This window comes from Tupaia chinensis, unplaced genomic scaffold (genome assembly GCF_000334495.1).
Source record: "Tupaia chinensis unplaced genomic scaffold, TupChi_1.0 Scaffold000285_1, whole genome shotgun sequence".
NCBI lineage: Eukaryota > Metazoa > Chordata > Mammalia > Scandentia > Tupaiidae > Tupaia > Tupaia belangeri.
The window spans coordinates 1,301,791-1,325,265 of record NW_006159769.1 but is presented as its reverse complement, the minus strand read 5'-3'; the positions used below and the strand labels follow the sequence as shown (position 1 = coordinate 1,325,265).

General features: G+C 49.2%; 1 protein-coding gene across 1 annotated transcript in view; it reads right to left on the bottom strand.

Annotated features, from left to right (window-relative positions):
* Nucleotides 1-283: 283 nt before the first annotated feature.
* FRMD4A (FERM domain containing 4A) overlaps nucleotides 284-23,475 on the bottom strand; it is a 397,277-nt gene continuing 374,085 nt past the window's right edge. Inside the window, 8 exon segments of the mRNA XM_027772576.1 lie at nucleotides 284-2,441; nucleotides 8,681-8,777; nucleotides 11,746-12,275; nucleotides 12,277-12,522; nucleotides 14,759-14,926; nucleotides 15,770-16,007; nucleotides 19,006-19,062; nucleotides 21,585-21,813. Coding sequence (XP_027628377.1) covers nucleotides 2,339-2,441; nucleotides 8,681-8,777; nucleotides 11,746-12,275; nucleotides 12,277-12,522; nucleotides 14,759-14,926; nucleotides 15,770-16,007; nucleotides 19,006-19,062; nucleotides 21,585-21,813 — 1,668 coding nt within the window. The 3' untranslated portion in view covers nucleotides 284-2,338.

The following is a 23,475-nucleotide window of genomic DNA, read 5'->3' as shown; positions in this document are numbered from 1 at the left end:
CCAAGTTTTTAGAAAGAATTTCTGCCTCTCATTCCTTGTAACTCAACTGGGCTGACCGCTGATCTCATTCACTTCAGACTCGACGGCAAACGGCTGGGCACGCGTGACCTGTAACCACGGAACCTCATCACCTTCTCTTCAGACTGATTATTCACGTATCTTCTTTTGGGAGAAAGAAAAATGGCCCAATATATAATGTGTTCGAATGGGGGAGGAAAAAAAATACTGTGGTTTGTAGCTCGGACCAGTAAAATAAAAGTAACAGCACAACGAAAACCTCCAGTCAATCCCAGAATCGTTTATTAGTAACATTGAACCAGTTTCAGCTTATCCTGCAAGGTTTACCCCTAAAACGTTCTGGAAATGTTAACCCCTCTGCAAGCTGGACTCACCAACCCACCCGAGCACAGAGCTGGGGAAACCAGGCCCTGAATTGTTGACAGGGAAGGGACAGAGGGGGTTGTGGCCCACCTTGTCCTTGTCTGGTCCCACCCTGGTCCAAGTGCTCTCAGCTGCAGCAGAGGGGCCCTGGGGTTATCGATTTCATTTTCACGTCCATTCCTACCCTCCTGGTCTGGTAGCGTCTATTGTTATTCTTGGATTACACATACATGAAAAACAAAGATTTTTTTTTTTTCTTTTTGCACTAAAGCTAACTTCAGTTCTGCTTTTCCCCAAAACTACTCCCACCCCGGCTCCTGTCCCTGGCTGTTGAATGCCTTTCCAATAGGAAGTCATTACAAGTGAGAAAAAAAATCCTCCCCCCACCCCCACTTGCGCCAACAAGCACAGCATACCACCTCTGTGGAGACCTTTTTGTGCCATCTTGAATCACCCAACTAATATTGTGCACTTGTCAGTTATTATAAAAGTGTTTTTGAGGCCTTTGAAGATTGATGGCTTTCCAGTTGTGTATTAAGCATAGCTCAAAACACATGTAAACGTGCAGCTCCCACACATGTCACTGTTTTCTTCCTCCTTTCTTCCTCTTTTGGTATCTGCAGACGAATCTGGTGCATCGAGGGAACAGATCATGTTGCAGGTACGTGGGCCCTTCGGGAGCTGATATGTTGGCAACCCTGCTCTGCCTGCAGCTAGTAGACACGTGAGTCAGATCTTTCTACCTACGGGCATAGTTGGGTTTTTTGAGTAAGAGACACATCGAAGTCGGATCTGAGCTCTTTGACACACAAGTGCTAACAAACATAAAATGAGCCACAACGGGTAAACACTTGAATGGATCGCAATGTGCTTTTTCCCTTGGTTTCCCATAAAAAAGAAAATGAAACGCCTTGTGCAAAAAAAAAAAAAAAAGGATACACGTTTACTGGGATTTTAATGCAAGAGAACCACTTTTGGCAAGGATCACCTTCTGTTTACTACAAATCCCCCAAGGAAAGCAGCTTTGTGTCTGGGCTCAGGCCGAAGCACCTGCGTGGACCAGGGCGAATCATACACTCTGCTATTCCCCGTGGGTCTGAGAGTCCAGACTGATGGAGATTCGGAGCCACGACTCCGTCTTCCTTATCACATCGGGCGAGTTTTTCAGGCTCTCTACTGAGAGAGAAGTGGACCGTGAAGGGAGAGAGATGAAGAGAGGACCCAGTTTACAAATGTTAGACTTTTTCTTGTGGTGTGTAGTAGTAGCAGTTTGGGAATGTCAAAGAAATTTCATTGCAGAAAGAATGTCTTCCTCTTGGCCCCTCTTATTATTTTTTTTAATCTTGTTCTTTTATTTAATCTTTGGCAGCATAGAACTGATTGTGATCCTCTGATGCAACTCTGAAGTGTTAGGCTTCCATTTTCAACCTCTCCTTCCCCCCACAGCTACCCTCCTCCCCCAAGCTGTCTCATTACAGAATATTTCAGGGGCAAACTGAATATTCCCATGAGGCGTCCTCTTTGTGGAGTGCTCGGTTGGCCTACAGGGTGCAGGCTGGACGCAGCTCCATAGTCTTTCTGGATCACCCTGAACTTAAGTCCCCTTTGCTGTTTTCCACCAACGTTAACTTGTCCGCAGGAATTCGATACCAGCTGGCTTCCCTGATAGTTCCTGGCCCAAGGGCTGTCATGGCAGGGGGAAGCTACCGAGGTGCCGTTGAGGATTGGCGCCTGGCTCTCTGTGGGCAAGAGAGCCAGGGGACACACAGTGGGACCGGAACCTTCCAGAATGTCTCCTCAGTCAGGGTTTTGAGGGTGAAGGGATGCGGAGACAGGAGAAAAAAAGTGCTGAGGGCTGAAGCTGGTGCAGGGTGCCAGTGCGTCTGGGTAAGGCAAATGAGAGGCAGTGAGGTGATCTCAGAATGGCGTGGAGGCGGTCAGATCAGGCCGGGCTGGCTCACACGAGGGTCCCGGGCTTGACTTTTTCCTGCCCGTACCACTGGACGTCAGCTAGTTCTGGATAGAGGGAGGGATCCAGGAAACAGCTATCATTGTAGCTCCTGTGGGGAGTGCAAGAATAGAGGGAAGTGGTCAGTGGGGATCCACCTTGACGGGCTGCATGCAGAAGCTAGTATTCACTCCTAGGGCCCTCCAGTGGCCAGCAGTCTTCCCCAGTCAGAAGGACTGAGGCTTGGCATGCTCACAGCCATGCTGACTACTGGGCAGCCTCTCAAGAACTCAAAGCAACACATGAAAGGGACCTCCTGAAACCTCGAGCCTCTGTGATGGAGGAAAACGCAAGCAAACACATAGTAATGCAGTAGTTCTCAGGCTGGATTCTTCCTGGACTCACTCAGGGACTCTTAAAAATACATCTGGGCCCCACCCTGGAGATGTTGGTTTAATTGGTGTAGGGTGTGCTTGAGCCCTGGGGGTTTTCAAAGAGATTCCTCGGGATCATTTTTCCTACACAATAGTTACTTGGCTTATTCTCCAGGAGATCTGAGAGTAACCATATTGTATTAGTAAAATTCCATCCTGTTCTAGAATATTCCAAATGTGAGGTTTCCCTAGAGTGAAACTGAGGTGATATTTTGAATTGATATTTAAAAGTTTTTTTTTAAATCAATGCTGTTTATTTTTTTTCTAAATAACATATTGTGTTGTGATAAGAAAGTGTTCATTTAAAATATGTAGGAAGGTAAATAGAAGAAAATAAATGACTTTTTAAAAAGTCTTTTTTTTTTTTTTTGGAGAGGTTTTTGCTATAGGGCGCGTGCGCTCGCTGGACAGACAGAGAGGCAGAAAGCGAGAAATCACCCCCCAGGGGGGATGGCCACGCTGCAATCCCTTCTCCTCCATTCTCCTCTCGGGGCCTTGGGCATGCACGCACATGCGCCCGGCGTGAGTTTAAGCCACTGGGTCCGGGACGTGAACCGCAGTCAACTACATGGGAGTCCAGCGACATAGCCATTACACTAACTGCTGGTCCCAACTTTTTAAAAAGTCTTTTTCAGAGCCAACAGGTGGAGTGGAGGTTAAGATGGCTGGATCTCACATGGAGAACTGCAGGGTTCTGGACCAGGGGGAATGAAATACATGGCAGGTATATGTGCATGCATGCCCAAAATCCTGAGAGGAGAATGGAGGAGAAGGGATTGCAGCGTGGCCATTCCCCCCGGGGAGTGATTTCCCACTTTCCCTCTGTATCTATCTCTGGTGTACATGTGCCCTGTATCAAAAAAAAAAAAAAAAAAAAAAAAAGAAGAGGAAAAAAGTCTATCTCAGGTCTGCATTATTATTTAGGTTGGGTAGAAGTAACTAAATACAAAGACATGATCGTATAGATATGCTGAAGCCAATGATCACTACTAGGAAAAAGCCCCCTTCAACTCTCCTAAACTAGCTTTTTTCATCCTTTCCCTGCAGCTGATCTCACCATACAGTGTCGGGGCATGGCTGGGGTGAGCCACAGGATGACACCCTAATCAAGTGCAGCTTAAAGGGAAGTGAGTTTGAAGAGCATCTTAACAACAAACACAGCCTCCAGTATCGGTTTGATTCAGAATAATCAGTCATCCCCATTTTACTATTTCATTTGTTGACTTCTCTAAGAACACACGGATAAAGGCATTCTAGACTTTGTAAAAGCTCCTATCTGGCCTTGAAAAATGCATGAAAGCTGGAAAATCCCGAGGCATTTGTGAGCATAACAGAGGATTTTAATGAGAGCGCTGTGCTTGGAGCGCCAAACATACACCAGGGCTGATTCTGCTTGAAGGGAGCCTTGGAACAAAGTTAAAAAGGTCTTTAATTAGGATACTGGCCGTGGATGGGATATATTTTGGAGTCGGTGGATGATCCTGCTGCACCCACCCTGTAGGCAGAGTATCTCCCCTCTGTCTCCTATAAGCCTTTGAAGTCAGGCTTGTGCGATAGTTCTGCAAACTCGAAAGGGATCCTGTAACCTCTGACCTCTTGGCATTTCTCTCTCTCTCTTTTTTTTAGGGAATTATTTCTTCAATTTTATTAATAATAATTGTTTTGAGAGGTTTGTGCTATAGGACGCGTACACTCGGCAGAAAGAGAGAGAGAGACATAGAGACAGAAAGCGAGAAATCACCCCCCAGTGGGGATGGCCATGCCGCAATCCCTTCTCCTCCATTCTCCTCTCGGGATCTTGGGCACGCACGCACATGCGCCCGGCGTGAGTTTAAGCCACCAGGTCCGGGACTCAAACCATGGCTGACAACCTGGGAGTCCAGTGACATAGCCATTACGCCAACTGCTGGTCCCAATAATAATAATCATTATTGTTATTTTTCAGTTCACCAGAAAGAGACAGACAGACAGAGGGAAAGTGAGAAAGCAAGCTGCCAGATCCAGGACTCAAGTCATGGTCATGCATGTGGTAATCCAGTGCCTCAACCACTGTGCCACTGCTGTCCCACATTTTGTTTTTAACTCAAGTCTTGGGACACCTACTGTGGAAGGCTACAGTTTCCCAATCCCATTATGTATCTCCTGATTTTCCTTTTTTTTTAAATGTGAATTTGAACTTATGGAACTATGGGTCTCTAGCATGATTCCTGGAATAAACTCAGGGTTCAGGCTTTTTCTTTTTTATAACATCTAACAAACGTATAATTTTTTTCCACTTTTGTATGGTGTCCTTATCTTTTTATAATAGTTACCTCTTGAAATGTTTTAAATGTCTAATATCCCAGTTAGATGGTAACTTCCCCAAGACCCAGAACCAGACAAGCTGTTACTATTTTATGCCCACGGTGGCAGTGCGTTGGTTCGCCCAGGGATCTCGTTAAATGCAGATTTGGATTCGGCAGGCCAGGGTGCTGCCCAGCAGCTCTAACGAGCTTCTTGGTGATGATGACAATGAGGAGGATGCTGGTCCTATGGATTACATTTGCAAAAGCAGGGCTCTGCAGCATTTGGTACACAGCTGCCACTGAAGAATGTTGGGATAGGGGCCAGCAGATGGTGCGGTGTTTGGGGCACTGGATTGCCACATGGTTGACTGCAGTTCAAGTCCCGGACCCGGCAATTATGCTGGGTACATGTACATGAGTGCCCAAAATCCTGAGAGAGGAATGGAGGAGAAGGGATTGTGGCATGGCCATCCTCTTTGGGGGATGATTTCTCACTCTCTCTTTTTGTCTCTGTCTTTCTATGGTGAGTGCACATGCCCAATGGCAAAAACCTAAAGAAAAAGGGGGCTGGGCAGGTGGCATAGAGGTTAAGGCCCTGGACTCCTACATGGTTGACCATGGTTCAAGTCCCACACCTGGCAGCTTGCTTTCTTACCTTTCCCTTCTCTCTGTCTCTCTGATCAAATTAAAAAATAGTAATAGGGGCGAGCAGGTGACATAGTGGTTACAACTCTGGACTCCCATGTGGCTGACTGCGGTTCGAGTCTTAGATCTAGTGGCTTGAAATTTAGACCAGGCGTGTGTGCGTGTGTGCCCAAAGTTCTGAGAGGAGAATGGAGGAGAAGGGATTGCAGTGTGGCTATCTCCCATGGGTTGATTTCTCACTATCTTTGTGTCTCTGTCTCCCTCCGGCAATCTCATGTACCCTCTAGCAAAAAATCTCTCAACATAATAACTAAAATAATCTAAAATTATTAAAAAAAAAAAAGAATACCGAGATAAAACGATGGGTGATCTTTGAGGCTTCTGGCTCAACTCAGTCTGCCCTTGGTGCTTTGAAACTTGAGTCACAGTGATGCTGTTCTCTTCTTGAGTACTGACTTCTAAGCCAGCAGAAACTTTAACAAATACTAGTATGGACATGGGGCCTGGGGAAGCCTCAAACACGCTTTGGAGGGCTTTTTTGAAAAGGAGCCCTGGGATTCTCTAACATCCAATGTAAAAACAGGCATGTACACACAGAGGTCCACACACATCCAGAAGTAAGATGTACAACTGACGGCTCCCACACTACTCAGATGTTTCCCTCTGGGAATGATGACGGGGTAGAGAGCGCACATGCGCAGCACACCCGGGACCACAGACTCACGGACAGTAAGAAGAAAACATCCCCTTACGATACCTCTATTCATCAGTACTTTGGTGAGTCGGAGACTCAGCCCCATCCATAATGGGTGAGTTTTCTGTTGCTTCTCTGAACAAAGGAAAGCAGGAGAAGGAAGAGAAGAGAGGTCATGTTAAAGGGAGGAATTGGCACGGACATGATTAGTAGCTTATCGACATGGGAAGACTGGTGGGTCAGACCCCCAAGTGTTAGTGACCAATCCTAAAGTCACGAAGACATTGTAACCCTCAGGATCGAGCAAAAGACTCCTTTAGTTTTGTTAGGAGGTCAAGGTTGGGCACTTTTTACCCATTGGCTTGTGTTCTCACCACATCATAGAGAACAGTTATTGTTTGGTAAGTCAACTCAATCTGGCAAGAGGGTTCACTTCAAGGACCAAAATATCTTTTTTGTTTCAAATCATCTTGTGTTCTCACTAGCTCTCTGTGCTGAAATGTGGGCAGGCTTCAAGGCCAACCTCATGGGCACGTCAGAGGTGTTGGAAAATGTCAGGATCTATGTTTGGTGAAATAACAGAATCCCGTATTTGGGTCAGGTAAGACTGGGCATGAGCTGGAAGGTTTGAGTGACCCAGAGAGAGTAGCCTGAAATCTGAAGTTTCTTTTTTGGAGGCGATGGCCTAGCCACGGGAAGTATATACACAGAAGAGGTGGAATTTATGAATTCATCTCAGCAAGACGCTCTGACTCTCAGCCTTGCAGAGGTTTCCTGGCCACACAGGCTGAAGCTGGGCTGGGGAGGTCTCTGAATGTTGTCCATGACGTGTGATAAGGGCACTGGGGTGGTTATTGCCTAAACCACAGAGAAGTAGGAGTGGACGTGGGAACACTGCGATTGGGATGACAGATTCTCCTAACTCAAAAGAAAAGGCAGTGATGGGATAGTGATAGTCAAACTTGAGTGTGCAACAGAACCACCTGGTAGGTGTGCAAAAACACAGTGTACTGGGCCCACCCCAGCATTTCTGATTCAGGAGGGCACAGGTAGACCCAAGAGCTTGCATTTCTGGCAAGCACCCAGGTGTGACTGCAGCTGTTCTAGGGACCGCACCTTAAGAACCTCAGGCACAGTGGAAAAAGACAGCTTGGGGTCATAGGGGGCAGGGCTGTGCCACTTTGGCCAAAGTCCTTATTTTCTCTACACAGCGCTGTAAAACAAGATCTGTGTATTTCCCTTGCTAGGTGCAGTGAGGATTATATGAGCTTGTTAATGTTATTAATAGAAGGCCCCAGCCTTTGCGTACACAGCAAGCCCTCGGCATTGGTTTTCCGTCTTTTCCATCCCAAAAAGCAAGACTCCAGAAAGCCTGTTTTAAAATCATTGCACATAAACTTTCAGGAACAATGACAACAACAAAAAAGGGTGCCAAGCGTGGGAGCCTGCCAGTCAGTGGGGCCAGTTCTGGAATTGCGTTCTCGTGATTCAGCTCACAGACAGCTGTGAGTTTTCCCCAGCCGCCCCCTCTGATGTTCCAGCAAACCCGAAACAGTGGATCAAGCTGGATGAGGTACCCCTTACTCCTCTTACCAAGAGGTGCTGACAGAACTAATGTCACTTAGAGGTGATGGCCTTGCAGCAACTGAAGAGGCAAGTGTGTACAGCCAAGCAGGTCACCTGTGCCTGCCTGATCGGGGTCAGAACCTCCTATCTGGCCACACGGTTAGAATGCCTATATTGAAAGCTATGCAAGGAGCTTTCTGTTTCACTTATTTGTGGTGGTGGCTTCCACTTAAGAAGTCTCAACGTGTTTGTTGATAAAGGACAAGCACTTGGCCGGGACAGAACCTGACAGCAGACAGTGGACACATGGGGAGGCACGTGAGGCATTGGGCCGGGCCCAGCACCAGGAGGAGCGTAACTAGTGCCCTTCTCCTGGCATTCTTGCCTGGCATTTAGAGCCAGCCTGGGCATAATCCAGACCCCGGTCGAATGCTGTGTGGAGTTCTGACCAAAGAAGGACATTTCCACCTCCTCCTCCCACGTCTCCACGTCCCAGGGCCACTGCCTACTTGACAAGAAAGGACACGGAATCGAGCCCTGTAAAGGGACAGTGAGAGAAAGGAGTGGGCAGGAGACAGTGGTTCACGGGGCTTCTTTTGAAAGGAAGAACTTCCCCGTCATGAACCCCCATCATTCACGTGCTGATAGAGCTTTAAGTCACCAGGGTCTTAGCATTTCTGCCGTTCTTCCTAGCTGGCACAGTCTAGAGTCAGGAAGAGGAACTTACCCGGTCTGCCAGGTTAGGATGTGGTGGGGACTGCTTGGGGGGGTGGCTCCAATTTCACTCGATGGTGTTGAGCTTCTCTGGCTTTGAGGTAAGGCAGCTGCATGGAGGTGGCATGGGAAAGGCAGGGAGAGGACAGGGATCAGACACAGGTGATAGAGCTTGTGACCTGTCAGCCTAAATGAACCCAGCGGACAGCCCCCGCTTCTAGGGATGCTGGATCTGACCCTATGGCAGTGTCTCAGTCCCTCTAGGTAAGGTCCCAGTGGAGAAGTCTCTCTGTTTCTATACCCCCTAGGTCCCCAGCATCCCATTGATTATATTTTCTCCCTTGAACCATGCACCTCCATGCCAAGTCAGGCTGATATGGCATCCTAGGTCCCCCTTTGTCACCAACAAGTGGCCACAGAAATGGTGATGGCCTCTATAAGAGCCAGGACCTGAGGCTCCATAGTCCTTTGACTACGAGAGCTGGGCAGGGCTCCTGCAGGGAAGGCCTACTTCTGAACACTGGGGAGACACACCTCGGGGCATTTCAGATGTAGGCGCGTGTAGGTGCAGTGCGAAAACAGAGCTGTCCACGGAATAGGGAGCCTCCAGAAAGGGTATCAGAGCTTGCTTTCTCTGCCGTTCCGGGCTTAGCACTTGCTACTTCAGTATACTTCAAAGGGGAAAGGGCTTTTGAAAGTTCATCCAAATCTGACTACTGGGAATTTATTGATATGGGCAACACAGAAGTCTAGCTGGGAGCATTTAGTGGAAAATCAGCACATAAATGGATCCATTGCTTTTTTTGAGAGAGATTTTTACTGTAGGGTGCGTGTGCTCACCGAAGAGACAGAGGGGCACAAGAAATCACCCCAAGGGGAGATGGCCATGCTATAACCCCTTCTCCTTTACTCTCCTCTCGGGGTTTTGGGCATGCATGCATATGCGCCCATCATGAGTTCAAGCCTCTTGGTCTGGAACTCGAACCACGGGTAGCCATGTGGAGTCCAGTGCTTTAACCACCATGCCACCTGCCAGCCCCCATCCTTTGCTTTCTTGAGAATGGAATTTTTCTTTCATCAATATATTTAAGATATAGCTCCTTAAAATCTGGAGTTCAAAATACATTCCCCAAAATCTACCTACTCCATTTTGATAGAACACAATTTTGATAGAACATGAACAGTTCAGTCCCTTTGTCGGTAGCATTTATAGACCACTGGTTCTTCTAATAAGGCAGAGACCATCATGTCCTTTAAATGATACATGTAATGCAGATACTCTCAAAAACTTCCTGGGAAGTCAACAGCAAATTTCCCTAGGTTTGTTTTATAGATGAAGAAGGGACATGAAGAAGGTTCTAGGACTTTGAAGCCCATGACACACTCCTGATGGTTTGAATAATTTTATTTTTATCTCTGGAGCTTGTCATTTGGCCAGTGTGCCCTAACAAATGAGTTAATGGGGATGTGGGGGCAAAATGCAGAAGCCATGAGGCATGGCATAATGAGTTCTCCGTCTGTGCCCTGTTGGGTCCAGGCTCCGAGGGTCTCCTTCAGTTCCCTAAGGCTGAACTTCCCTTCCCTCATCAACCCTCAGATTGCACCTCCTTCCCCTGATCTTTTCTTAAGCCCTCTTCCTTTAGTCAAATTCCGACTCTTATTTTGTTCTTACAAGGCTCATCATTTCTATTATGTTGTAAAACCCTCTTCTGCTTTCTCATGGGCCAGTGGGTGGCGTGGTGGCTAAGGCACTGGATTTCAACATGGCCAACTTGCAGTGACTCCTGGACTCAGTGGTTTGAGGATCATCTTGGGGACATGTGCGTGCATGCCAAAAATCCTGAGAGGAGAATGGAGGAGAAAGGCTTTCAGTGCAGTCATTCCTGGGGTGTGTGTGTGTGTGTGTGATTTCTCGCTTGCCCCCTCTCTGTCTCTCTCCTGTGAGTGCACACACCCTATGGGGCAAGAACTTAAAAAAACAAAAATAATCCTCCCCTGCTTTCTTTACCTACAACCAGTACAATGCACAATCTCTTATCACTTCATAAGTTTCTCTTTGTGGTGTGAGTATGTAAATGAGTACGTAAATACACTGGTGGTCAGGCCGGGGCTAGCACACGGTAACTGTTCAGCCAGTGTTTGTTATTATCGCTATTGTTTCTTAGAGAGACAGAGGGGAAGAATCTAACTTCTTAAGGGATATTTTTTTCTTCCCATTGCGTATGGGATTGTTCAATGCTCTGAATACAAGAATATAAGGTACACTTTAGTTTGATTGTGAAAAACTTTAGATGTAAGGTCCAGAGTCTCGCAAGGACTCTCTGTAACCGTGTAGTGGTCACCTCACCTCACAGAAGTGGGAAGCCGGTGCAGAGCAGTCACCTAAGACGCTGGTGTCACGTGCAGAGCAGGCTAACACTTCATTTTAGTCCATCTGGCCTCACCTGGGGAGACACTGGCCAAGTCTTGGGGTGTCAAGACCCAAGCTGAGATCCCAATCCAGCTTTCCTTTGCAAGGGTACAGCTTGGGTCTCAAACTTGTTAAAATCTGGGTCTTCCTGTTCAATTTGGCTGAACAAAGGTGCGATTTCACAGAGATTAAATTTCTGTCCTTACTAGAAGAGCAAGAGGGGGGACCAGCAGGTGGCATGGTGGTTAAGGTGCTGGACATTCCCACATTGCTGACCACGGTTTAAGTCTTGACCTGGGGGCTTGCTTTCTCACTTTCCCTCTCTTTCTATCTCTCTGTGTGTGTGTCTCTCTCTGGTCAAATTAAAATAAATAAACAAAATAATTAAAAAAAAAGTGTAAGAGGGATGGTTTGCACCTCTACTAAGGAAGCAGACGCAGGAGAGTTGGCTTAGCCCACCCTGGAGGTTCGGGCACACGGTTCCTCTGAAAGACCAGGGTTAGAATGGGAGGGGGCTCAGCGGAGGGCAAGGACCTCCGGTGTCCCCCATCGGACAGCAAAGTTCTCTGAATAAACGACTCCCTTTTCTCACTGCATGCTCTAAGAGAAAACCTCCTGGCCACGCTGGAAATGAGGGGGCAGTTTGCACCCTGGTCGCGCGCGCTCACCTGACGTGGCCTTGCACATCTGGGGCATCCTGGTGACCCTGCTGTGCGCCACGAAGGTGCTCTGGGAGGAGGTGCTGTACTGCGAGCCGCTGTCGGAGGAGGTGGAGCTGGTGTGCGACAGGCGGCTGTGCTCCTTGTGCGAGGCAGTGGAGCGCTGGTACCACTGGCGCAGCTCATCCGACACCGCGGCGCGGCCCGCGCCCTTGTCGTGGGCGCCCTCGCGGCCCAGCGATGGAGTCCGCAGGATCTGCGAGCGCGACGGAGTCAGGCGGCCAGCGTCGCCCTCGTCGCCGCCGCGCCAGCTCTCCTTGAACAGGCCGCCCGCCGTGTAGGAGTTGGAGGTCTTGAACTGCGCCTTGACGCTGTAGTGACCCTCCTGGTCGCTCTCCAGGCTGCGCACCACCACGGGCGTGGCGCTGCCCTCGATGTACAGCGGGTACTCCTTGATGCGGTACTGCGAGCTGGGCTGGCTCTGGCTGTGCAGGTGCACGCCGCCGCCCGCGCCCCCCGCGCCGCCCGCGCCCCCAGCTCAGCGGGGAGGTGGTGGCTTTCATCTGAGCCGGGTAGTAGTGCTGTGAGCTCGAGTGGCTGGTGCACGACGAGCAGTCGTCCATGGGGTCCGAGCCGTTGCTGCTACGAGTCCTCGGGGTGTAGAAGTCGGGGCTCCCGGTGTCGTTCTCCGAGCCCAGGAGCTTGCCCTGGGACTCCAGGCTGGAGCTCCGGTGCCTAAAGTGCAGTGCCAGGCTGTGCAGTCGCGTGGGGCTGATATCCACCGACCTGTGGGGAGACGGCCAGGTGAGTCTGGGTGCACTCCGGGGGAGGGCTGGCCGGGAAAGGGGCCCCAGGGAGGGCAAGGGAAACCCTCCAGTCCCTGGACTTAGAGGAGAACGAAACACACCTGCTCAGCCTCCAGCCAACAGGGAGCCTCTAAACAGGGGTGCCTGGGGAATCCCGGAGTTCCCAGAAAAGGAACAACAGATCCTCTGCCTGGATTCCCAGCTGGAAGGGGGACCAGTTAGGACTCACATAAGGATTTCTCTAGAAAAGTAGGCTAACGTCTAGAGAGTTGGTTGGTTGGTTGGTTTTTGTAGAAAATGATGATATATATACAAAGAGACTCAGTATTTTAGTATTACGCTAAACCCTGTAAGATGCCCACAGAGTCCAACCTTCATAAGGTTTTAAATAAATGCTGTTATGGGACCAGCAGGTGGCGTGGCGGTTGGGGTGTTGGACTCCCCATATGGCCCACCGCAGTGCCAAGTCCTGGACCTGGTGGCTTGCTTTCTCACTTTCCCTCTCTCTCTGGTAAACACACATGCCCTGTAGCAGATTTAAAAAATAATAATAATGAGGGACCAGCAGTTAGCATAATGGCTATGTCGCTGGACTCCCACATAGTAGACCGTGGTTTGTGTTCCAGACCCCGTGGCTTAAAACTCATGCCGGGTGCGTGTGCATATGTGCCCAAGATCCCGAGAGGAGAATGGAGGAGAAGGGATTGCGGCGTGGCCATCCCCTCTGGGGGGTGATTTCTCACTTTCTGTCTCTATGTCTCTCTCTGTCTGTCTGGCGAGCGCGCGCACCCTATAGCAAAAACCTCTCCCAAAAAATTAATAATAATGATAAATAAAATTAAATAATTACTTTTAAAATGCTGTTATGAAACCCACAGAAGTAGATTTCTCTTTCCCATGAAGACTAAAGGGGAAGGTTGGTGAATGTAGCATGTTACAGTGGACGATGTAAATACTTGCCATACCTTGACTTTGTTGATGATCTGGCCCCTTTTCTAGTCCATGCTATGGATATCCAGCACTGACGCACAGCGACACGGCCCCATGCTGGGACTACGTGTGAAATTCAGTGGCCCGAGTGGGCCGAGAACAGGCATGCACTCCGGTTCTGACTGTCGTTGGGTAGAATCAGAAGCCCCCACCAAGTGACCCTTCGTGACATGGTTTTGCTTCTCTTTAGAAAGTGAAGTTGTGAGTCACTGAAGCCTACTTTTTGCCTTTTTGATCTTCATGAATTTACACCATCAGGCATTAAAGGAAGTCCAGGATAAATAGGCCTCAGTAAAGAGATGAGGACTATCTGCCAGTGCAAGTGTGTTCTGGTTCCTACCCTTCCAGTGCTAACTTGGCCAGCCTGTCCTGCCTCCACCTGCATTAGGAAAGCTCCTCCCAGGCCAGCTGCCTCCAGGAACGGGGGATTCTCCAGCCACCTCCGTGTGTCCCCAGGGTGTGGACCATGGGCCATAATAGCTCCCTTGGCTAAAGTGGGAGTACGGCTGCCAACTTTTTTTTTTTTCTTCTTTTTTTTTTTCTCCAGAGGTTTGTGCCTCAGGGTACATGCACTAGCCAGAGAGAGAGAAAGAGAGAGAGAGACAGTGAGAGGGAAAGTGAGAAATCACTTTCGAGGGGATAGCCATGCTGCACTCCCTTTTCCTCCATTCTCCTCCTGGGGTTCAAATACACATGCACATGCGCCTGGTGTGATTTTTTTAAGCCACTGAGTCTGGGACTAGAACCGTGATCGGCTATGTGGCAGTCCAGTGATGTAATGCCTATGCTGTCTGCTGATCCCTCTTTTCTCTCTTTTTTAAAAAAATTGTTAAAGGGTGTGTTGCTTTCCAGAGAGAAACAGAGAGAAGTGAGAAAGCACCCCCTATGGGGATGGTCATGCCACAGTCCCTTCTCCGTTTCTCCCTCCTTTGGAGATTCTGGGCACGCAGGCACATATGCCTAGTGTTTTTTTTTAAGCTCCTGGGCCTGGGACTCGAACCATGGGGTCAGCCATGTGGGATCCAGCTGCCTTAACCACCAGGCTACAGGCTAGCCCAACCAACTGTTTATTTGGCTTCATTTATAAAGAGTACCTGCCTCACTGGTTCAGGTCTGGCCTTAGCTAGCCTGCATTATTCAAGACAGTCTGGGCTGCAAGGCATCATTTTACAAAGGATGGTCTGGTCCGGGGAGGGAGACAGCCCAAGGCCTGGTGGTGGACTCACCTTGTGGAATGAACGTAGTGGGGACTCCGGACCCGTAGGTCTGGTGTGGACGGCATGCTGGACTGGGAGTTCCAGTGGGGGAGGCCGCGGATGGGGCTGTTCTGCAAGGAGTTGCTTCCTCCTCCTGCTTCAGCACAGCTTCCTGTGCTGGGGAAGCGCTTGTGGCTACTGCAAACCAAAGAAGCCATGCTGGTCACTGCCATGCAGACTGGTACCTTCTCCCAGGGGCTAACTTGCTGAAGACACTTCCATCTTGGTGTGGGGGATGCTCACCTGGGACTCCTGCCCTCACTCCTTCAGATTTCTACTGTGATTTTCAGACTTGCCTCCAGTAGTGGATGGGGGGAGGGGGGTCCTCATCCCTGAGCCCTCAGGCACGATGAGATGGGGCCTTCATCAACCTTCTCTTTAACAGGCTCAGTGGGATGGCTTTACCAGGCCCTTGCCCTCAACAAACGTTCTTGATTTCCAAGAGACAAATATTTACCTGTTGGAGTACCTGCTTGGAGCTTTACATGGTATAATGAAAGGAAATGAGAAAAACAGAAGCAGGCCAAAAATCTTTCCAATAATAACCTCTACAATCAGCCGAGTAATGAGCTGATAGAGCACAGCTCAGATTACAGCTGCTTGGCTCCAAAATTCTGCTAGACGGTGGTTTAGGGTTCTAAATCACTTTGGGGATTCCTATGAGTGGACTTTTAACTTGCCATTTCAGAATAGTTCTGCTCAAGATTTCCTAATTAAGTCCCGTGGAATTTAACAACATTAAAGCCAGCTGCCAACGCGGTGATTCTAAGCCAAAAGCCCGACTTCCCCTTGACTGACAAGTCTGCACCTTGACAGGGTCGGCAGCAGGGGGCGCTGTGAGCACAGCGCTGCCAAGAGGCTAACCCAGGGAGGAGGGACTAGGCCGATTTGGGTTTTGTCAGCCGTGAATGCCATGTCAGACAGCGGGTTGATGAATTCAGAGCCCGGACAGTGCCCCCATATGGACTCAACCCAACTCACCTGGAATGACTGTGAGTGGAACGTTTCTTGACCTTCTCATAAGGCTCATCTAAAGAGGACTCGCTCCACATTTTGGGCTTTATGGGGGACTTGTCATAGTCGTTGCGGTGATAGTGCATCTGCCTGAGCCCCTCCAGGGACTGCGGGGGAGGAGGCCTGTTGTGCGACGGTGGCCGAGGTGGGAGTCCCTTGTGGGGAGACTGGAGAGGGGATATTGTGCTGGTAACCTGAGAGTCTTCTGCGCAGAGACAAAAAGGCAGAAGGGAAATGAGTGCGGGTCAGCCATCCCACTACTGGAGACAGACCCCCAGCCAGCAGCCAGCCTTCCATCAGCATCTGGAGCCACGCTTCTTCCCCCGCGCCAGGAAGATCCCCATGCCCCTCTCCCAGTGTCAGGACCACTCAAGCCAAACCAGAGCAAACCAAACCTAAGCTTCAAGCAGAATTAAGGGGAAAGACATGTCTTCTGCGTTCGCAGGAATGGAGGGAAGCCTGAATTTTAGTAAATACCATCAACAAACGATTGCTTCACACTAAACGGCAAAATGTACTTATTACATTGGAAGTATTTTTTTTTCCATTGTCTGAATTCCTTAGGGAGAGTTTAAGCACCATGAGGATTTGTCTGTGTCCCCAGTGCTGTGAATACCAGCCAACACAGTAAGTGCCCAATAAATATTTCTTGGAGAAACTAATAAAATATATCTGTTAAGTGAAATCACCTGCTGGCAGACTTGGGTATTGACACTCTGCTTTTGTTCAGAAGGAGCTCTATTCTCTCTTAATGTTTTCCCATACATTTTAACTTTGGGACTGCCTTAAATTCTTTGGAAAGGAGATGGACTACAAATTATATATACATATATGTGTATACACACACACACACACACACACACATATATATATACACACACATATATATATATATATATATAATGGCCACGCCACAATCCCTTCTCCTCCATTCTCTCAGGATCTTGGGCACACACATACATGGGTCCAGCGTGAGTTTCTAAGCTACAAGGTCCAGTACTCGAACCTCAGTCAGCCATGTGGGAGTCCAGTAATGTAACCATTATGCCATCTGCTGATCCCAGGAACTACAAATATTAAATATTAATAAATCACTCACTCGCTGGTAGGGAGTGATGACTTAACACATCGATGTGATAGAGGGATCTCAGAGAAAGCAAATTCAGAGTCTAGGGAGGTGCTACAGGAGGAGCTGGCCCTGAAGGAAGGGGGCATGGGGCAGGCAGAGAGGTGGACGAGGGAAAGAACTGGAGTCAAGGCCGGAGGCTAGGAGGGTGGGCGCTGGTGTGTGCAGGCACCATCCAGTGGAGCAGCTGGCAAGGAGAAGCAGAGGGAGCAAGTGAGGGCAGGGCGTTCAGACGTGTGCAGCTGAGCCACTGTGCACATGGGGGTGAGCAAGAGGCCCAGCAGGTGGGGACCTAGAAGTCCCTTGAAGTCCAGGCTAAGGGGCTGGGTGTGATCTGAAAGCCACAGGAAAACTTGGCAAGTCCTTAAGGAAGGGGGAAATCCTGTTTTAAAACTATTGGAACTGGCAGGTTCCACAACAGTCAAGGCAGGGAGAAGGACTAGGGAAGGGGTCATGAAGACGTCTGTGGTGACAACCCTGGGGTAGGGCACCACCGAGAGGGCAGAGAAGGAAGCAGTTCAGAGATCTTGGGGAAGGCAGAGGTGGGAGCTGGAGAGGGAAAGACACAAAAGCAAACCTCGAAAACCCCAACGACCTTTCAGCTGGCCCTACATCTATGTCTCGTTATGCTTTTTACGAAGTCTAAGTCTCAGTCCCCCAATCTTGGATGTCCACTATGCTTTCTCTCTTCCTCTGCCCCTCAAAGCACTACAGGAAGAGTCTAGAAAGAGAGCCTGCTATGGGAGTGGGGTGCAAAGGCCTGGAACTGGGGAAGGAGTTGTAACCACCTCCCTTATCCATTGCTCAGAGGCTCCTCTATTACAAAGGAATCTTGCTGAATTGCTCTCGTCCCCTCCCTGGAGATACTGGCCAGTAGCTGGGTCTTTGCTATTCACGGTCCCCCCTGCTTCCTCGTCCCCTAGGTTCTCCCCACCATGTAATGAAACAGACAGTAAAAATGTGACAATCTGTGGCCTGGTAGTTAAGGCAGCTGGACCCCACATGGCCACCTGTGCAGTTTTAGTCCTGGACTAGCAGTTTGAAAAACACACTGAGTGTGTGTGCATGTGTGCCCAAAATCCTGAAAGGAGAAAGAAATGGAGAAGGGATTATGGTGTGATCATCCCAAGAGGGTGCTTTCTTGCTTTCCCTTTCTGTCCACCCCCCCCCAGTACATAAGCCCTGTGGCAAAAAAAAAAAAAAAAAAAGCTGTCTAATAGCAAGGCCCAGCCTGAGTAACAACCCAGACTCCCTACATCAAGAGCAATCACTGTTATTACTGTAATTATCATTATTACTCTGACTTGGGTAGTCCTTTTATGTTTTCCATCTGAATAACCACTTATCACTGCCTGCCTGAGGTTTCCCTAAAGGGCAAAACAATTAACTGCCACTTAATATATTTCTATATAATTAATGCCCTTGCTTTCCAGTTTTGTTTAATATGCGCGGAGACGGTGCTGTGTTCGGAATTCTTCGTATGATGGTGCAGTGGTGGGTAGGAGTGTGGGGGATCGGTTCTACTTTCCTAAGAACTTCCCAAGGAAATATCTTGGTATCTGCCAGGTTTTAATGGGAAATACTAAGGCTATTTGCAAGGACTGACCAGAGATCCATTTCATTTTTACTATCGTCTCTGGAAGGTAGAGAAGGTTTATTTACTATCTTAGACTCTGTTCATTATCCCAGATCAGAGATTTATGATCCATGTCAATTTCTACCTCTTCCCTTCAGATATTAGGAACATGAAAAAGAAAACTATGTACAGTGTTTAGATTCTGTAAAAAAAAAAATGTGTTTTTGCCTACTAAAAGAGTGAAGCACCACTCACTGAATCACCTTAAATCTTAGCTCTAGGCCACAGGAAATACTGAAATTCCAATAAATGTGTGTCTACATGACAGCCGAGCATGCACAACCCAGTAGGTACACTGTGGGAGACAAGAGGGCTTGCAGGGAGCCCAGCTGCCATCTGGACCCAGCTCTTGCCTTTACTCAGGCAGCCCCCACACCCTGGACAGCTTACTCCCTGTTTAATCTGCACTCTATATTTTAGAGCAGGATATGGATAACCTACCATCCTCAAGAACAAGGGCATCTGAGAGAGAGCTGTCTTCGCTGGCAATATTTCCATCTGAGAAGACAAAAATGCAAAAGTCTATGAGTCGAGCACATTCTTTCCACAAAGCCCTCTCTGGAAAAACCATGTTTCTCAGCTCCACACATCCTTCTCTTTCTCATCAGAACCCATGAGATCCACTAAAGGTGCTGGTTGGCATTTCTTTGAATGGTTCCTGTGGTGGGGCACTAGTTCATCCTCCCCATCCTGACTGTGTGACGTGTCCCAGTCTGTGTGTATTTGTGTTCTTGTTTCTCAGGAAGCTGTGCAGAACAGCTTTATATCCAGGATAAAGGCTGCCCGGCCTGGTGAAGCCACATCATTGTCCCAGCACAAACTCAGGGCATGTACCGACTAAACCAAAGGAAGACAACTGATCTTTTCGTCTACAAATGCGAAACCAGGGTCGGGAATGGTGCTTGGCTCACATGGCAATAAATGGCTCCTCAATGAACTTCGTAAGTCATTAGTAGAGAAAACAAGCATGTTAAATACAGACTCCATCTCTCCAAAGCTTATTTTTATAGGCACCATTCAATTAACCAAGAGAACACACCCAAGGGAGAGATAGTAAAAGAACCCTCCCTGTTTAACTGCTGGGGAAACTGAGGTGCAGCCGGGGATGGGGGGTTGGTTGGTGGTTGCTTGTCTTCTGGGAAAGTTAGCAAAGGTCCTAGGTCTTCAGATTCCAAGGTTAATGTTTTAGCTCTTTCTTTTCTTTCTTTTTTTTTTCTTAGAGAAAGGATTTTGCTATAGTGCATGTGCGCTTGCCAGAAAGACAGAAAGCGAGAAATCACCCCCCAGGGGGCATGGCCATGCCATAATCCCTTCTCCTCCATTCTCCTCTCGGGATCTTGGGCACGTACACACAAGCACCTGGTGTGAGTTTAAGCCACCGGGTCCAGGACTCGAACTGCAGTCGACTACATGGGAGTCCAGCGACATAGCCATTACACCAACTGCTGGTCCCAGCGTTTTAGCTCTTGAAATAAAAAAAGCCATACTAAGAAACTAGCAAGAACCTTAAACTACTCCTCTAGTTCAAGTGGGCCCTTAGGTGCTTCTGCGATGTTGGGACCTCTGTGTGTCTTCAACTGGGGGCAGAAGGAGGTCTCAGACGAGGCAGAAGACAGAGGAGGGCTGGATGACTGCAGCTCCACCAGGAAGTTGGGGCAGTTCCACAGTCTTGGCCAGAGACGACAGGGAGGATACCCACAAGGGAAGATGGGTATTTCAAGTGTCTTAGAGTCAAAGGACTATATTTATGTTCTCCCTCTCTTTTTTTTTTAAACTGGGAATGTACTCTACTCATACTACTTGATGGGCTGAGAACTAGGAACCTTGACCATGGCGTCCTGGAATCCCCAGTGTATCGCTGCTTCTCCAGTAGGCCCACATTTTTAGGTTGCAGGTTACATATGTAGAGGTCTAGATGGATACACATACACAGACACACACATGCACACACTGTCATTGTGTAATTGTGCTTATTTCTCAGGATGCTGTGCAAAGTACACACACATATATATATACAGACACATATATACATGCACACACATATACCCACACTTACAAAACTGTGGTCAATTACACATAAGATTTATCTTCACCATTTTTAAGTGTACAGTTAAAGTGTGCACACGTGATTGTGCAACCATCACTCCCATCCAGCTTCAGTTTGGATAATATTTTCATTTTCCCAAACTGAAACTCTGGACCCATGAAACAATAACACTTCCTTCCCTCTGCCCCCCAGCTCCTGGTAACCACGAGACTACTCTCTATTTTCCTAGAGCAAAAGTATTTTAAACATGCACCCACCAGGAAAGAACACTTGACATGTACTGTCCAGAATTTGCTGACTTAGAACAGAAGGATGAAAACAATCTGGGGGCCTTGATGCTGACGGATGGATCTGAAGCTACTTCCTTCTAGAGTCTACCAGACTCCTAACTCCTGACTGGAGCTTAGGGCTCTACATCATCAGGGAAGGCGGTGTTAGTTCTTGGGCTAGGGGCTCTAGGACAGAGTCCGCCTGAGGGGACTGAGAGTTGGCAGGGCCTACAAGGCCTGCCCGAGGACCAGAGGAGCTGTTGCTGTGTACCCCAGCCACCCCTCTTTCAGACGAGAGGAGGAATGGTCAGGTCCCTGAGGACAGGAGAACCTGGGCTAGCTCTGGGCTGCGATGGGCCAGCACAGTCGGATGGATCTGAGGCTACTTCCTTCTAGAGTCTACCAGCTCGGTTCACAGTGAGGGCTGGCAAGTGTGCTCGCTGCTGCAGGCTGTCCCAGGGAGGGAGTCCTCAGTGACAGCGATGGTTCCGTTTGTGTAATCCCTTGTATCTGTGGGTCTGAGTGTATGCAATGGCTCAATTCTGGTTCTGGACCCTATTTACATCACTTTATGGAAGGACCAAGTAAGGCCCAGGGGCTTAAGCAGCTGCTTAGGTCATGAGGGAGCTGGGGTGTGGGACCACTGAGGACCTGGGGGCTGCTTCCCTAGAGTGGAGCTTGGAGGGGGCAGCAGTTGCACTGACCGTCTATGATCAGCGAGGCCCTCTGGGTGGGTTTCTTCCCCGACTTGATGCGGTTCTCGTTGATTGCATTTTCAATCTCCTGCAGCTTCTTCAGTGCATTCAGATATGAGGTCTTCCTTTGTTTCTTCAGTTTTTTGCTGACGTTGGGGTCACTGGCGAGGCGGCGGGCAGCCTCCGTGATCTGGGACTGAATGGCAAACTCTCGTTCCAGGCGTTCCAGCTCGGCTTCCTGGGGGAGGGAAAGCCAAGCCTTTTAATACCTACTGGGGATGCTGAGCAGGAAGCCACCCATCCTCCCCACCATGCCCCTGCCCCTGCCCCAAGGTAAGCCCTACTCCCAGGGCCTTACCGGGTCACTGGCAACCCCAGAACCTAACCCTGTCCTTGTCTGACCCTGCAGAGGGCAGAGATTGGTGCTGTTCATTACATCTCTGCCAGCTGAGGGCCCTCCCTGGGCACTCCCATGTTCAAGACCCTTGGTTCCTGGTACTTAGTGGAGACAAATGTCCGTACCCTGGTCTGTACGTTGGCACCATCACCAAGAAGCGGCAGTGTGCCCATGCTGCAGGCTAAGGGTCACCTGGCTTCATTTCTGCTGCTCCCAGCAGGATTCATGGAGGTTCTGTGGCAATTGGGGCGCCTTTGGTTGTTGTGTTTTCCCTCAGAGGCGCAGGATACAGCGTTATTTATAGAGTGGTTTTTCTGCGCCCTTTCCTTGCTCACAGGGAGCTCACGTGTGTCTCACCTCCACCCTCCCACACATGCCATCTCAAACACTTGGGACTCTCTTGCTGGGGAGTATCTCTACTTGCCTGTGTCTCTTTTGTTGTTTCTTCCCCCCCCCCCAGGTTTTTGCTATAGGGCATGTGCTCTTGCCAGAGAGAGACAGAGAGAGGGAAAGTGAGAAATCACCCCCCAGCAGAGAATGGCCACACCACAATCCCTTCTCCATTCTCCTCTTGGGATTTTGGGCAGGCATGCACATGTGTCCAGCGCGATTTTCAAGTTGCCAGGTCCAGGACTTGAACTGTGGTCAGCCATGTGGGAGCCCAGCGCCTTAACCACCATGCCACCTATGGCCTCTGCCTGTCTTTCTTTTGGAGCTCCACGTGTCTCACACCAGCCTGCTCACAAAAGCCCTGCTTGGGCTATGCTGGGCCCTCCATGAGGCATGGATGGTGGGTGCTGGAGAAGCTGGTTTCCCTCTAGCCTCTAGAACATGTTTCAGTCTCCTTTTCCCTCCTCTCTGTAGCTCCCTCCCACCTCTGTCCCTTCCTTCAACCAGGGGGGCAGATGGGTGAGCTGCCCCTCAAGCAGAGCACTGGGCCTGGGAGAAATGAAGCGATGGCTGTCTGAACAGGCCCGGCAGACCCAGAGGATGATGCCTAAGAGAGCGTACTTGCTGCTGGCCTCTGCTGACTAGCCAGCTCCTCTATAGCACACGTGTGTGTGTGTGTGTGTGTGTGCGCACGTGCGTGTGTGCATGTGCAACAGCTGTTGTAGCTGGGGAGAACCCTCATGCATAGGCATATGAGGAAGTGGAAGGAACACGAAACTCCCAAAGTTATCAGGCTGCCCCTTTTTCTGTTTCCTCTCTTCCCCAGTGGAGCCCCTTCAACCAGAGTTAGCTCCCAACAGCATCTTTTAAGGTTAGGATTTTTCTACTCACTGTTCCACTAGTGCAGCCTGGACATGTGGGAGCATGCAGGAGATGGAGAATCTCTACCTAACCTCACGCCTAAAAATCCCCTCACAAATGCAGCGGCAGCTTCTCCAAATACCAACCAGCAAGGCCAGGGGGCACCACACATCCCACCTAGGCAATTCACAGCACTTCCAGTTTGACAGAAACCCATCTAGCCAAGGAGGAGATCACTGTGTTCACTGGAAT